The sequence below is a fragment of the Rhinatrema bivittatum genome, chromosome 8 (genome assembly GCF_901001135.1).
Source record: "Rhinatrema bivittatum chromosome 8, aRhiBiv1.1, whole genome shotgun sequence".
Classification (NCBI taxonomy): domain Eukaryota; kingdom Metazoa; phylum Chordata; class Amphibia; order Gymnophiona; family Rhinatrematidae; genus Rhinatrema; species Rhinatrema bivittatum.
The window spans coordinates 65,008,704-65,025,606 of record NC_042622.1 but is presented as its reverse complement, the minus strand read 5'-3'; the positions used below and the strand labels follow the sequence as shown (position 1 = coordinate 65,025,606).

Here is a 16,903-nt window from a genome sequence, read left to right as displayed (position 1 = left end):
CTGGAGAAATGGAAACAGAAATATAGCACCTAACATAGGCCCAGGATCTGCAATAATGCACACACTAATATGCACAAAGTTACACCTGTATTGTGGAACACACTCAAACTATCCTATCTGTGAAAAGGCAACACCACAAATATTAAACCAGGCCCTAAACACTAATTCACCTCCTATTAGGAAAAACAAGCCAAGCTGCTATAGATCCCCATACAGAAATAATTGTAAAACTATACTAATGCTGGTTACAAAACAGCTGATAAACAGAATAACATTCATCAATTAAAAATTCATAAAAATTATTGAAAATTCTTCAAACAGCAATAAAATATTTTAAAACAGCACATATCACAATACCCAATAATTAAAATGGCAGTCAATCAAGAAAAATTAACTTAAAAAACCATCATTTTTTACTCTCTCCAGCAGCTCTCCTACTCCTTTTCCTTGCAGGCCAATAGCACTTGCCAGAAGCAGCAGTGGATGCTGAAGCTCTGTACTCAAAGTCCTCTTCCTTAGGGCCCACAATCAGTCTCTCACTCATACACACCAATTACAACCCACAACCAATCTGTCTCTTGCACACCAGTCACATGCCTAACCAGCCTGTTTGTGTCTCATACACATCAGTCACCTCCCTGACCTGTCTGTCTCTCAATCGCACACGTGTCAATCACGCTTGCACAAACACACTCTCTTACTTATATATACTATCAATCACACCCACATCCTCTTTCTCTCTCTGGCTTGCCTTCACTCAAGAATCGCGCCCCCCCCCCCCCCGAGCAAATGACAGCTGTACTAGCCTCCTCCTCAAGTCCCCGTGGCCCATAAATGAAGAATCCCATCGGTTGCGGGGCTAACTCTGCTCTTTCTTCCATCACTGATCGCCAGCTGTGCTTCATTTAAGTTTGGGCCCGCACTCTAGCCGCTACTTTATGATACTTCCCACATGCCCCACTGTGCATCACTTCCTGTTCCGGGCTGTGGGGGTGGGAAGAAGAAAGGGCCATACCGCTGATGTTTAACAGCTTCCACTAAGGGCAGCAGTTTTAGTGGAAGAATGTGTCTCGCTGCGATGGAGAGAGAGGGAAGCGCAAGTGGGGCAATGGAAGCTGCGACACACCTGCTGGTGCTTGGCGACATACTGGTATGTCGCAACACACCGGTTGAGAATCGCTGAACTAGATTGATGGAGCGAGGAACAGACTGGTGAAGGGAAAGTGGAAAAGATTGTATAGAGAGAGAAGGAAGGGGAGAGAGGGAAGATTAAGGTTGGATGGGTACAACCCCCCCCCCCCCCCCCAAAAAAAAAACCGAGAGAAACAAAATTGAATGTGTGTTTATAAGGAGAAATAGTATCTTTTACTCTCTCTCCAAAAACTTTGTCTGACATCCAAGTTTCTAAATATTTTTCCACTCTTGCTAATTGGTTACTTCAATCACCTACAAGGAATGAGAGCAGGATAGCATTCCCTAAAAATGTACTTTCTGGTGCCTCCTTACTTGGACTGCTATTTTAGCAACATACACAGACTATGGAAAGGGAGTTTTAACTGGAAATGGTCCACAAGTCTCCCCTTCAGCATCAGAGAACATTAACTACCAAGTTAAGAAACTAGTCTTGTGCTATTCTATGTAGACTACACTGTGCCTAGATGCCAACTTGTAAAACATTCTTTATTTATTTATTTATTTACGGGTTTTTTTATATACCGGGGCACGTAAGTAACATCACCACGGTTTACATTCAAACATTAATTCAGCATATTGCTTTACATTATAACATTAAAACTGAAAGAATACAAATCCATGTAAAAACTTTGTATAAAACATTTGTATAAAACTTTGTATAAAACATGTTATCTTGCAGGCTGTCTCCATTCTGTAAGGTTTTGTTTTGTAGAGAGAGATCTGTTTCTGATTGTATTTTCTATATTGAGAGGTAGAATTACTATGCTGTGCTCTCTAAGCAGATAGTTATGTTCTATGAGTGATGTGTGTATTGTGCTGGATGGAAACAGTGGTTGATGGGCATTTATGTTCTTACCTAAATTTGTTGTTGAGGTAAAGTTAACATTTGTGGGCTGTTAATTTTTATGGGCCTAATATGCAATGCTGTCTGGATAAGTAGCTTAGCTGGATATACCTTTATCTGGCTAAGTTACAAGGGACAATCAGTGGCACAGCTATGCCACTGAATATCTGCGTATATCTCGCTACTTAGTTGGTCTAACTTAACCGATTAACTTAGCCAGATAGGAGTGAATATCTTTATCCAGTTAACTTAACTGATCCTGTCCTCCCACAAATTGACCGGCTAAAAGATAACCAGATAAATGACTTACTCAGCTATCTAGCAGTTGCTATGTATAACTGGATATTTCGCAGCCCACAAGATAGCCATATAAGTCCTACTTATCCAGCTATCGAGCCCTGAACATGCTTTGAAAATCAGGCCCAATATATATTTATTTTAAGAAAAAATAGTTGCTCTTTTGGGTGGTCCCTGCCAGCCCATATATTTTCATCTGAAGTAAAAGGGGTACTGCAGTATAAGGAGATATTCACCTTAGCACAAAGTGGCTAAGCCTTAGTTGCTGACATTTTCTCATAAAGCTGTTTGCTTTATAAAGTGTTTGTTACTGCATCTGGATATTTTCAAAATGTTTTTTTTTTTCTTCCTGTTAGACCAACCAGTCTGCTATAGAGGGCTATCCATGTTCCACAGCTTCCAGAGACAGAAAATACCTCTTTCTTTCCCCCCCCCCCCCCCCCTTCCCCTTTGTGAACTCATTGCTGGCTATAAGGGAGATGTGGTCTTAGGCAATTGCCAGTAGTCTCTGACTCCAGCAGTTGTGGACACCAGAGATCTTTTTGACTACAAAAAAAAAACCTCCCAGAGCCAAGGTTATGCCTCTGCCTGGTCGAGCAACTCCTGCTCCTGGGTCAGCAACCCAAAGGGGCTGATTTCCCCAGTTGTGCTTGCCTTCCAAGGGTTTCTGGTTGTAGGCACCAAAGCTGTATCCCAGTTAAGTCTAGGAGTCTGGTGGATCACCCTTGGTGGAAAGGTCCCCGGTTGTACGCAACTGGGAAATCTGCAAGGTGTCCTGGACTTGGGGGAGCTTGAAGCCCCTTCTGCTTCCTCTTTTCTCTCTGCTCTTTTGTCCCCGCTGGTTAAAATAAAAAAAAACCAAAATGATCCAAGAGTGCTGGGAAGCTGAGTTGAGCTCTGAGGGAAGGCAGGACTCTGATAGCCTGGAGGTGGTGAGTAGCCAAGTCTGTCTTTAGGAAGGGAAATAGGACACTATAATGAGGCCACTGACAGCAGCAGTGCTAGTTTTCCCAGAGCAGGACTGGAAGCATGTTTTAATTAAAAAAAAAAAAAAAAAAAAAAAAAAAAAAAGAGAGAATGCGGGGCTGCATGTGAGCTGTCTATGGCACCAAATGCTACCCAGTGTCACCAGCTTCATGTGACCGCAACCTGGAGCCGGCTTTACTGTGCAGTCCAAGAGCCCCTTCCTTCCCAGAAAACGTGGAGCAAGCAGGAGGCCTGTCTTTGCAGGCCCCAAAGGGGGCTGACATAAGAGCAGAACAGCTCCTATAAAGCCTGAGCCCTGTTCCTTCCCTTCTGGGTTCTCCACCCACAGGACAACATGGCACAAAGCCCATTCTCCTAAGAGCAGGGGCACAGGAACTAAATACAAGGCCCACTTTTTTGGGGGGGTTAAGAAAACTAAAGGGGACTCCGCTATGGCAATAGCCTGTGGTCACCAATCCTAATGACACTCAAAGGGTCCCACCGGCATTTATATTGGTTGGTGCCCGCCTCTTACTATTTTACTAGGAATGGACACAGATCACCATAGGCAGATGGGTGCTAGATATTGTGGAGAGAGGATATTGACTGGAACTGGCTATACCAGTCCCAAACACTTTCATGATTTCCCCCTATATATCTCTGTCCAAGAGGGAGGTTATAAATGTCAACCTTACAAGGCTACAGAACCTACAGGCCATTATTCTAGTGCCACCTCTAGAGCAAGTTTGAGGGACATAGTATATTTTGTGGTACCAAAGAAAGATGGGTTCTTTTGACTTGTCCTGGCCTCAAAGGGGTCAACATATTCCTTCATATATCTTGTTTCCAGATGGAAACTCTCTGGTCTGTTATGACGGAAGTAAGGAAAAGGGAACCTCTCACCTTTCTAGATCTAGCAGAGGCTTATTTCCATATGTCTGTCTGGAAGATTGTTCAGAGGTTTCTCCAGTTCCGTATTCTGGACAAGTACTTTCAATTCCAGGCTAGCAACTGCCCCAAGAACATTTACCACGGTGATGGTAATTGTAGCAGTAGCCCTATGCAAGCAGGAGATAATGGTACACCCTTATCTGGACAGTTGGCTCATTAGGGCCAAGTCATTTCAGGAAAGCCAGTGAGTGTGTGCCTCAGTAGTCCAATTCCTAGAGCGTTTGGACTGGGTTGCCCTCACACCCTCTCAGTCCTAAGAGTTTTTAGGAGCCCTCTTCTATACCAGGGAAGGTCGAGTCTTGTCGACTCACAAAAGGATCAGAAAAGTCATCACTTGTATTGGGTCTTCCAGGCACAAGAAGCTTCCAGAGTGTAGGATTATTTTCAACTCCTAGAATTTGACATCAGCATTAGATTTAGTCCCTTGGGCTGGGGCACACATGCATCCCATTACATCATTTCCCCATCTCACAGGACTACGAGTCCTGCCTTCTGGTACTTCAACAAGCAAAGGAAAGCTTGATCTGGTGGTTGAATCCTGAGAATCTTCAAGAAAGGGTTAGGACTAGACAGCTCAGGGTGGCTAGATGTAGAAGAATCAATCTGGTCAAACAGGTTGGAAGCAAGGGCTATCATACTGGTCTTAGGACACTTCCTACCCATGAAAAAGGAAAAACAGAGTTCTGTTGAATAATGCCACAGCAGTGGCATACATGAACAAGCAGGGAGGCACTTGCAGCATCATTGGCAGAAGAGGCAAATCATCTTTTTATCTGAGCAAAACAATTTATTGTGCCTTTCAGTAGCCCATATTGCAAGAAGCGAGAATATCCAGGCAGACTTTCTCAGCAGGAACAGGTTGGACACAGGGGATTGGGAATTCAGTGAGGAGGCCTTCCAGCAGATAATGAACTGGTGGAGTCCTCCCTTCAGGGACTTGATGGTGACCAGAATGAACACCAAAGGAGGAAGCGGTGAAGATTAAAACCATGAAGGATTTCAACAGGGCATGCGATAACACTGGATCCCTAAAGGCTAGAGGATGGGAATGAATGAAAAGAGGCATGGGGTTGTGGGCCTGGGGGTAACCTGGACGGAGTGGCAGTTACTACCGTGGGAAGTTTGCTGGGCAGACTGGATGGACCATTTGGTCTTTTTCTGCCAGCAGATTCTACAGCAGAAGGAGAGAATGGGGATCCAGCGAAATAGATGCTGTAATCAAGCCTTGGCTAAGGGACTCCCTACTGTATGGTTCCCTCTGTGGCCACTTATAGGCAGGGTATTAAAGAGGATGGAGGATAATCCTACCACAGTGATCCTGGTGGCCCCTGATTGGCCAAGATAGCTATGGTATGTGGACCTTGTGAGGCTCCTGGACAGCCCACCACAGTGTCTTCCCAACGGTTATGAACTGCTATGGCAGGGCCCAGTCATGATGGAAGAGCCCATTCCATTCTCTTATGGCCTGGCCCTTGAAAGGTAGCAGCTATATAGGAAAGGTTACTTCTAGATAGTCATTTTTTCGATGCTGAAGGCATGAAGAACATAAACATCCCTAACTTATATCTGGATCTGGCATATGTTTGAGGAGTTCTATCATGGCTACAAAACATCACCATGGAAAAGCAGATATGGCGCATATCTGAGTTTCCTTCAAAAAGTGAAGGTACACATGGTAGCCATGGGATATCTTGTTATAGGGGCACAATTAAAGGATGACAGCTGCGCACCTGGACATGGTTCATTATTTACGATGAGTAAAATGTATCCATGCCCCTTCCCCCGGTAGACCCTCAGTGGAGCCTCAACCTGGTACTGGAAGCCCTAATAGGCCCTCCCTTCAAACTGATTAGGCAGGCATATACAGATAAGAATTAGAGAAAATCCCCTTTCTTGGGTTTCATTTTAAATTAGTTTCCTGAAAATTGGGTTTGGTGATTGTCTAACTACTCTGACAAAAAGCTTCTGCAACTGCCTAGGACCACACCTCCCTTATAATCAGGGTTGTCCTCTATCACTGCAGCTATAGAATATGGATATCCCTCTAGTGTAGACTGGTCTAGCAGGATTCGAGAAAAAGAAAGAAACAGGTAAGGTTAAATTTTACATTAACCCCCCTCAATTTTCTACTGAATTTGGAATTGTGATATCTGCTTTTTCTATTTCTAGGGACATTGATAAAGTAGATGAGCTTATGCAAGATATTGCAGATCAGCAAGATCTGGCACAGGAGATCTCGGAAGTCATTTCCAAACCCGTAGGATTTGGCGAGGATTTTGATGAAGTAAGGAGTTCATATTCTTGTGTTGTGTTATGTTTTCTTAGGATTTAATATCAATTTTAACAATTCCAGACAGTCCTCACTGTGTTATTGGTGTGTCACCCTGATATGTTGAATAGCCTTTTTGCCACACTATTTATTTATTTAGTGCTTTTTTATACCGGCATTCATGATACATATCATATCCTATGTCGGTTTACAGAAAACAGGGGTTGTAACCTAACTAACTATTAACATGGGATAGAGAAGACAAAAGTTACAATGAATAGGGGTGACGGAACTGGGAAGAGGAAGACATAGCAGACAGTAACTAGATAAATGTATCAATTATTTACAAATTGTTGAGTGATCGTTCGTAACAGCTGGGGGGGCTCTGAGGTTTATGGAAAGGCCTGTTTAAATAACCACTAGAGCAGAGATGCTGCCCCTCTGAATAGTGTGACCCAGGCGTTGTGACCCAGTATAGGTCACAACGCCTCCGTGCACTTTCTAGAAGGGATGGGGAGCCTTGAGCAGGGTAACAGGCTATTTAAAGTCAAATTAAGTAGCAAATCCAGAGCAAAATATTTTAATTAGATCAGCAGCAATAACTGAAAACTAAAATGAAGAAATGCCAGACACTCTAAAAACTGCAGCGGTTTGTCCACTTTTGAAGAAGCCAACTTAAACTCAGTCGAATTGGCTAGCTATAGGCCAATATTATCATTGTTCTTTGTGGCAAAAGTAATAAAATCTGCTGTGCTGAAACAACTTGCCTATTTTGTAAATGACCATCAGAAGTAACACCAGTTTCAATTCGGCTTCTGAAAATCTTTAAGTACAGAAACTTATTAATTTCTCTCCTTGATTCTTTAAGGAGAGGTCTTGATAGTGGTTAAACATAAGTCCTTATCATTCTGAATATTTTCTCAGTATTTGACACAATCAATCACAAGAACCTCCTCTGCCATCTCAAGGAGATCGGGATTGCTGGGGTGGTGTTAAAATGGTTTCAGTCCTATCTTGAAAGTAGAAAGCAACAGGTAGTCGGGGATATTTGCTCTGATTGGTATCTGATTGGATCTACAGGATGCCTACACGCACATTGCCATCTTTTGACCTCTTTGCAAGTATCTTAACTTCGTAGTAGGCCACCAGTACTTCTAATACAGGGTTCTTCCCTTCGGGCTAGCCTCCACACCCCGGGTCTTCACAAAGTGCCTGGCAGTGATGGGAGCACATTTGCGCCGGAACGGGGTGCACATGTTCCCATATCTGAATGATTGACTCATCAAGAGTTCTTCAAAAGTGGGGAGCTCTTCAGTCCCTGCACGTGACAATTAGCCGCCTCCAATCACTGGGTTCCTTGTAAACTACCCTAAATCCCAGCTGACTCAACTTCATCGGCGCTGATCTGGACACAACAGTAGCCAAGGCGTTCCTTCCCAGCGAACGCATAGCAATCCTGACTGGGCTTGTCAGGTCCCTTCGTCGCCGGCGGATGGCCACGGCCCGCCTGCTCCTGAAGTTGCTGGGTCACATGGCATCGGTTCACATCACCCCAATGGCCCACCTGGCCATGAGGGTCACACAATGGGCCCTACTGTCCCATTGGCACCAAGCCTCTCAAGAACTCTCCACACTGGTCCAGATAACCAAACCACTCCAGCTCTCCTTCGCCTGGTGGGTGCAGGAATCCAACCTCAGCAAGGGACTTCCTTTTCAGCCCCCTGCTGCTCAGGTGATCCTGACCATGGATGCCTTCAACCTAGGCTGGGGGCCCCATGTCAATGGCCTCCCCACACAAGGGGTTTGGTCGAAGCCTGAGGCGAGATGCCAGATAAACTTCCTGGAACTCCGAGTGATGCGGTATGCACTCTACACTTTCCAGGACTGCCTGTCCAACAGGGTCATCTTGATCCAGACGGACAACCAAGTGGCTATGTGGTATGTGAACAAACAGGGGCACAAGCTCTTATCTCCTCTGTCAAGAGGCGGCGCAGATTTGAGCCTGGGCCCTGTCACATTCCATGCTCCTACAGGCCATCTACCAGGCAGGGACCAAGTATGTAGTGGCAGACCGCCTCAGTCGGACCTTCCACCCACACGAGTGGTCCCTAAACCTCTCGGTGGCAGACACTGTCTTCCGTCGGTGGGGTCAACCAGGCAAAGATCTCCTCAATTCCTCGCAGAACCACAAGGTGGACCGCTTCTGCTCCCTGTAGAAGGAAGGACAGAAACCAGCCGTGGATGCCTTCGCCCACTCCTGGAGTGCGGGTCTCTTGTATGCATACCCTCCGATTCCGCTAATAAGCAAGACTCCTGTGAAGTTACAACAGGACCCGAGGCTCCATGATCCTCATAGCCCCGTATTGGCTACGTCAGGTCTGGTTTCTGATACTCCGCGACCTGTCTGTCCAGGAGTCCATTCACCTGGGCACCTCGATCGACCTCATCATGCAGGATCAGGGCAGGCTAAACCACCCGAACTTCTGATTGTTGGCTCTCACGGCCTTGATATTGAAAGGCTAGTACTTTCGGACAATGTCTTGCAAGTCCTTGTAGCTTCACGTAAGCCTTCCACACGGAAGACCTACCAAAGTGGAGGAGATTCTCATCCTGGTGCACAGAGGAGGGTCTTGACCCCTTCATTTACCCCACACCTAGGCTTTTGAACTACCTCTGGCGCCTTTCGGAGTCTGGACTTCAGACTTCCTCAATCCGGGTGCATCTGAGTGCCATCAGCGTCTACCACCGTGGAATGGGCGAGACTCCGGTCTCTGTGCAGCCCTTAGTGGGGTGCTTCATGAGAGGCTTACTTCAACTGGAGCCTCTTACTACGTCCCCCTGTTGTGGCTTGGGACCTCAACATAGTGCTGGTGTGGCTCATGCGGTCTCTGTTTGAGCCCCTGTGCTCCTGCGAGTTGAAGCACCTCACCTGGAAGGTCTTTCTAGTGGTGGTTACTTCTGCTTACAGAGTCAGTGAGCTGCAGGCCCTCGTGATCTATCTGCCTTACACGAGGTTCCTCCACGACAGGTTGGTGCTACGCACTCACCTTAAATTCCTGCCTAAGGTAGTGACTGACTTTCACCTGAATCAGTCCATAGTGTTGCCCACCTTTTTCCTGAGGCCACACTTTCATCCAGGTGAGCGGACTCTGCATACCTTGGACTGCAAACGTGCGCTCACCTTTTATTTAGAGCGCATCGCTGCCCACGGGCAGTCCACCCAACTCTGTCTCCTTTGACAAAAATAGACTTGGAGTTGCAGTGGGCAAGCAGACCCTGTCCAATTGGTTGGCGGACTGTATTGCTTTCTGCTACCAGCAAGCAGGCCTTCCACTCGGGTACAGAGTGAAAGCACACTCAGTAAGGGCCATGGCAGCGACAGTGGCACACTTCCGGGCAGTCCCCATTGCTGACATCTGTAAGGCCACGACGTGGAGTTCCCTCCACACCTTCACAGCCCATTACTGTCTGGACAAGGTCAGTCGACAGGAGAGCAGCTTTGGCCAGTCTGTCCTTCGAAACCTATTTCCAGTGTGAAAACCCAACTCTTCCTACCTAGGGCCCAGTATGAGGTTCAGACTGCCCCCGTTGTTGCCAGCAGCACCCCTGTTGTTGTGCCTGTTGCATGTTATTGCATGCCTGTTGGCCTAATATGTTCCGGAGGTAGCCTGCAGCCATCTGTGAGGATTATCATCCTGCTTGTCCTGGGAGAAAGCAGAGTTGCTTACCTGTAGCAGGTGTTTTTCCAGGACAGCCGGATGTTAGTCCTCACGAAACCACCCCGCTGAGTTGGGTTCGTCTGTGTTTTTTTGTTTTATTTTTCTCTTGTATTTTTTCTGCTTTGAAACGAGACTGAAGGGGGACCCTGTGTGGCCACGTGGTTGGTGGCATGCTCAGTGTGCCAGTCAAAGTTCTAGAAACTTTGACAAAAGTGTTCCGTGATGTGGCTCTATCTGAAGATGTCACCCATCTGTGAGGACTAACATCCTGCTGTCCTGGGAGATCACCTGTTACAGGTAAGTAACTCTGCTTTCCTGTGCCAATGGACTAAACATGAAATTTCATTTGCCCAGCAATAAAATCGGCTAGCAGTGAGCAATAGGACCTGACGTTTTTCCTGACATGAATGGGAAGTAAAATATCTCCTCGTTGGAATGTCTTTCTACTACTACATTTCTCTATAGTGTTATTAGACTTAAGTAATGCTATACAGATATACATTAGAGATGGTCTCTCTTCTGTATAACTTACAATCTTTTCAAAGCAAACAGGCCAGTAAGATACTTGGAGGAGAAGTCCATTAACGGCTATTAATCAAGTTTACTTAGGGAATAGCCACTGGTATTAATTGCATCAGTAGCATGGGATCTTCTTGGTTATTGGGTGATTGCCTGGTATGGCCTCTGTTGGAAACAGGATGCTGGGCTTGAGGGATCCTTAGTCTGACCCAGCATGGCAGTTTCTTATGTTCTTATGAGTTTCATTTATTATGGAAAATGGTTAAAACCAGCTTCTTGCTTTTATCTGGTTTTGGAAATGTATGTAGTCTCACACATGGGCTTTCTCTTCTGATATTAGGATGACCTCATGGCAGAGCTAGAAGAACTAGAACAAGAGGAACTGGACAAGAATTTGTTGGAGATTCAGGGTCCAGAAACTGTACCTTTACCAAGTGTCCCCTCTGTATCACTACCCACCAAGCCAAGTAAGCAAAATAATGTGCTCTTAAACAAGTGATGAGTTCCTGTGATCTGATAACTTCTAAATTTGGTTTCATTTAAAGAGACTTTGGTGAGCTATCCAGTATTTTAATTAACTTTATTTTAAAAATCCTTTAAAGTTGAAGCAAACTATTTTCAGCCGTATATTCATATTATCCTTTGAACAGTCAGCAATTTGAACCTCAAAGTTTTTAACAGAGACACCTGGGTACATCTTCTATTCCGTAACATCTAGAAGTGCATATATTTAAAGAAAATATCTAGTATTTTGTAAATGTTCACAACTCTCTCTGTTACCTGCTTTTCAAGTAGTAGCATTTTTTTCTAACTCCTGTATCCAGTCTCTAATAAAGTAGATGAAGGATGTGGTGCACGTTAGCTGGGATGAGGTTTCATCACATCACATGGGCTAATGGTGTGCCATTAACCCATCTCCCCTGCTTAGACAGGGATAATTGAGTATGAGTGTGCACAATAGAACCCAAAATATGTGAACTGTACCAGGGCAGGGGGAAGCCAAAGAAAACTATGGTGTAGGTTTAGTAGTCCTGATGCATATATTCTGTTTAAAACTTTTATAATTTTGTCTCAGAATGTTTGATAACTGTACATGGAGAAAAAGGTTCCCATGTGTGGCCTACAACAGTAACATGTTCCATCTGTGTCTCTTCCTTTCTAATGTATTTTGTGGTGGTACTATATCCTTATGAATATAGTCCTTTATTACTACAGTCTGACCATTTTGTGAGCTATGGGTCCATCTTTTATGTTGTATCACTGTTCCATATACATTTATTAAATGTTTTCTTTTTTTTTTTTTTTTTTTTACATTCAACATTTTCTGTCTCTTCCTGCAAGCATCAGAAACTAAATAGGCTAAATTTCCTACCTAGTTTATTTTAATTCAGTGCCTGGGGCTTGGTAAGGGATTGTGAGGTGGGGTGCAGCTCTGGGAACTTAATGACGTATTTGTGAAGATTTTACACTTCTTTAATGCTATTTGATATTGCTTAGCTTGAAAAATAACCAGTAATCTGTATCTGATGTACTTTTCGGAAGCAATATTGACAAAACCCTAGAAATGAGCAGAGTTTGAGATACATATTATAGTACTAACCATATTATTTAAGGTTTGTTCTGAAAATGTTGAAATGCTGAAGATGCGCAAGCTGAGGTACCTCAGCTGTCTTTGCAGTAGTCTTTTGGCTATGCACTGGAAATATAGTTCACTCTGCATGGCCGATTTTTAAGTAAAGTTCATTGTTCCCAAGGAGTGTAGCACAGATGTGTCCCTCCACAGAGACTTCCTGCCTGTAAGAAATAAATGGAAAACAATACCTCTAATTGGAATGGATTGTGGCTAATCATTGTCACCATCTGAAAAAAAAAACTTGCATTGTAGAAGGATACTGCCAGAGCTGGTGAAATGAGAATTTAAAAATCTCTAAAAATTTGTTGACAAACGTATAGCAGGAAATACATGCTAGATAAAAACAGGATCAGCCTATCTTGCTGAACTGCTGGGTCTCGTTTGCTCTAGTTTTTCAAGTCATGGTACAGCAGTAGAAAGAGACAACTCTGTGTGGCACATGTGGACCTGAAATACCTTTATCCTCTTTGTGACAAAAGACATCAGCTGAAAAGACTGTAGGGTTGATAACAGGTAACACTGGGATATTAAGAATCATTTAAACATTTTGAAATTCCCACTTTGCCAACTCTGACACAGTGTCCTTAAACTTGGCAGTGTGATGAGTGCTGCTTTTTTTTTCTGTCTTTTTTTTTTATATAGCTTTATTTTGTTTATTTGAGATTTGATTATACGCAATATCCAGTAGTAATATTCAGCACAGTCCAACAGTAAACTTAACACCTGTTACTTTAACTCATATGCTCTTTCTCTTTTTTTCCCCTCTTCCCATACGTACATCCATACACCATTTTACAAAGTGCCTTTTGTATTGAGCACCTGTTTCTCAGAAAGTATATGGCATAGTAACAGAATGTGTTAATTGGTACATCCCAAAACTATAATTGCAGTCTCATATATCTTGTACCATAGTTAATATCCTCTTGTTCTCATTGCCTAGCTCAGGGATGATACGCTGCATCACTTTTTTTTTTTTTTTAGATTTATATTCCGCTTTTTGCACTCTTTTCAGCACTTCAAAGTGGATTACATTCAGGTACTCTAGGTTTTTTCCTATCCCTAGAGAGCTTACAATCTAACAGGCCGATACAGTAAGGAGCGGTAGGAAGAGCTGCGTTAGTGCCGGGCGCACCCGCGGTTGCCGCACGCACAGTCCGGCTCACCTACCGCTCGATACCGTATTGAAATGTCATGCAAATGCAAGCTGCGTCCAAGAAGCGTCCGTGAAGCGTTAGGCCCGCGCAACCCATTTCACTGTATAGAGCGCTATACAGTATCCTAGGTGCGCTGGCCTAACGCTTCACAGACACGCTGGTATCTGTCATTTCAACCAGGTACCAGGAAGAGGACGGTTCTCCTACGCTCGGGATTGCCAGTCCTCTCTCCCCTCCTCCTAAAGCAAGGCGCAGGGAGTTGGGGAGAGAGGACTGGTGAAACTACATGTAAAGTGTAAAGCAACAAAGCGACTTACTTTTCTTGCAGCCCTCCTCCAGAGACGGACCGCAGCTCCCTTGCCTCCCGGGGGGGGCAGTCGGCGGCGAAAGCGGCCCCGCCGGCGAAGATGGATGCCTGCACGGGCGAAAGCGGCCCCTGTGCGTGCAATTTGGCCGCTCAAGGCGTGACGTCACATGCCGTGACGCCAAACGTCGTGACGTCACGCCTTGAGCGGCCAAATTGCACGCACAGGGGCTGCTTTTGCCCGTGCAGGCATCCATCTTCGCCGGCAGCTGCCTCCGGGAGGCAGGGGAGCCGTGGTCCGTCTCCGGAGGATCCGTGATCGCTGGAGACTCGTTGATTTGCTTGCAATCAGAGTCCTTTTACAGAGGGCTGGACCTGCATGGGGCCTTGTTTGAGCTAACAAGGGGTGCTTTACGCTGGCAGCAGTGAATGTATTTGTTGTCCTCTTCCTCCCTACCGCCATGTCTTCCTGAAATTTAGAACGTACGATGGGAGACACTGCCAGGAAATACCTAGAGATGAGCCTTAAAGCCTAAGCAGCTTAATGGTGTAGAGAATCACTCACCCCAGCAAGGTGAGTTGAATGTTGAGCAAAAGGCACTGGATCCAGCCTTGGCTTTCGGACCCAGACCCCAGTGTGTCCCCTCATATATTACTGGGACCACCAAGAACAGCTGGTACGGCGATGGCAGCCCAGACCTCATGGGAGCATGGTTAGTGACACGGGGGTAGTACCAGCCCTGGCAGAAATAAGTTTACCACATGTAGCGTCTGTGAAGAGGCACAGTTTAAGCCAACCCCGGTGGCCCTGGCAAACACGTTTTTCCAAAAACCACAAATGCTTCCCTTCCGGGAGGCAGGGGAGCCACGGTCAGTCTCCGGAGGAGGGCTGCAAGAAAAGTAAGTCGCTTCGTTACTACTTTTTTTTTTTTTTTTTTCGCTTTTTTGATTTTTCCGCTTTTGTTGTTTCGGGAGGAGGGGAGAGAGGACTGGGGCTGCCCCGGGGACCAGCACCCATGGACACGGCCAGGGGCAGGTGAGCGGGGGCTGGGGGAAAGTTTGCCGCCTGCCCTTACCCCTGCCTCTAACGCAGGGGTAAGGGTAGGCAGTAAGTTAGCAGGTTAAACGCGCGGCAAAACTGCAGGTTAAAAAAGCGAGTCGGGGCGCGTGTTACTGTATGGGAGGGAATAGCTAATTCGATCGTTTACATCTAATATACATGCGGCGGGCGGAAGGGGTTACCTGGTGATTTAAAGAGGCGGTAAGAATGGGTTAAAGGGGATAATGTATCGCGGGTTGGACTAACACGGCCGAAAAGTGAGTAGAAAGCGGGTTAGAAGCAGGGTAACCGCGGCCGCACTTTACTGTATTGACCTGTACGTTTGTACCTGAGGCAATGGAGGGTAAAGTGACTTGCCCAGGGTCACATGGAGCGACAATGGAACTCGAACCCTGGTCTCCATTTTGATTACTGGCAGCCGATCGCCTTTGCCCTCACTATATCACAGGGGTCGACGGTCGGTACCTGTGACATAGTGAGGGCAAAGGCGATCGGCGCCATTTTGAGTATTGGTATCGGACGGCCGGCGTGCAGGAGGTCACTCCCAGACCCCCGCTGGACTTTTGGCAAGTCTTGTGGGGTTCAGGAGGCCCCCCCCCCAAACTGGCCAAAAGTCCCTGGGGGTCCAACGGGGGTCCCGGAGCGACCTCCTGCACGCCGGCCGTCCGATGCCAGTACTCAAAATGGCGCCGATAGCCTTTGCCCATATTATCTCACAGAGGCTACCGGTGCATTTGGTCAGCCCCTGTCACGTGGTAGGAGCACAAGATGGCGCCGATGGCCATGTGACAGGGGCTGACCAATGGCACCGGTAGCCCCTGTGACAAAGGCTGTCAGTGCCATGATGAAACCGGCACCGAGGGTGAGTGCGCAGGGGATGGCTCCCGGACCCCCTGCTGGACCTCCAGGGAGTTCTGGTAAGTCTTGGGGGGGTTCAGGAGGGTGGGGGGTTTGTTTAAATTTTTATTTAGGTGGCCATATAATTTGGCGAAGATTCGTGTATTCGTGAGGAATTGCGATACGTTTCGCTTCCCCACGAATACTACGAATAGTGCAATATACGTTGTGGATCGCCAATACGGCGAAAACGAATGCACACCCCTAGTACAGGCGATTATTTTTTCTGTATAATCACACACCTTCTGCCAAAACTCTTGTAATTGGCTACAACCAGTAAACATATGACAGTGTTCCACTGTCTATACCACATTTTACATAAATATCAGTATCCCAGAGCTTCATTTTAACTCCCTTTCCCTTGTCACATAGCTCCTGTGAAGCAACTTAAACGTTATTTCTCTCATATTGGCTGCTGATATATGTGTACACTTGTGAGAATGATTGCGATAATATCCTTTTCCTTCATCTGGTTCCCCAGATCTCTACTCCATTTAGCAGCTAGCACAGTCAAATGTTGTGGCTTTAGGCAATGTTGAAGAGTAGAGGCCCATGTGGCTATTTTATTACATTTTAGAACAGTATTTAAAAACAAACAAAAAGAAAAAAATCCTCTTCCCCATCCTCTTTTTCTTTTTCTGGTTTTAGTGTAAAAATAAAGTGTATGTCCAGAATAAACCCTGCGTTATGTAAACTATCAATGTAGATTAAACTATAACAGAAGTGTGCAAAAACTATGACTGAGGGCCTGATTCATCAAGGCCTTTTCCCATAGACAGAGAATTGGCAGTCTAAGTATCTGATTTCCCATGAACTTTTGTCATATATTTAAATGAAAGTTAGAAGTCTATCTACCCTCTCCACTTGTTCTTTTATAAAAAGCATTAGCTTTCATTTGTCTTTACACCCAGCATAATGTGTACTGAACTAGCTTAATTTATATGACTTTAAAAGTTAGAAAGCAAAGTGGCACCAAAATAGTGTCTCCTTATACATTTGTGGAGAACACTGAAACCAAACTATAAATAGTCATGAGGTTATCTGGCCCTCGGTGAATAGTATATATCAGAGCACAGTTTTTTTTTCTGTACAGGGC

General features: G+C 45.4%; 1 protein-coding gene across 1 annotated transcript in view; it reads left to right on the top strand.

Moving 5' to 3' along the window:
* Nucleotides 1–16,903, top strand: part of CHMP4B (charged multivesicular body protein 4B) — a 107,791-nt gene that overhangs the window by 75,145 nt on the left and 15,743 nt on the right. The window contains exons 3-4 of the mRNA XM_029613990.1: nt 6,422–6,536; nt 11,100–11,226. Of these exons, the coding sequence (XP_029469850.1) occupies nt 6,422–6,536; nt 11,100–11,226 (242 nt within the window). The remainder of the gene's footprint in view (nt 1–6,421; nt 6,537–11,099; nt 11,227–16,903) is intronic.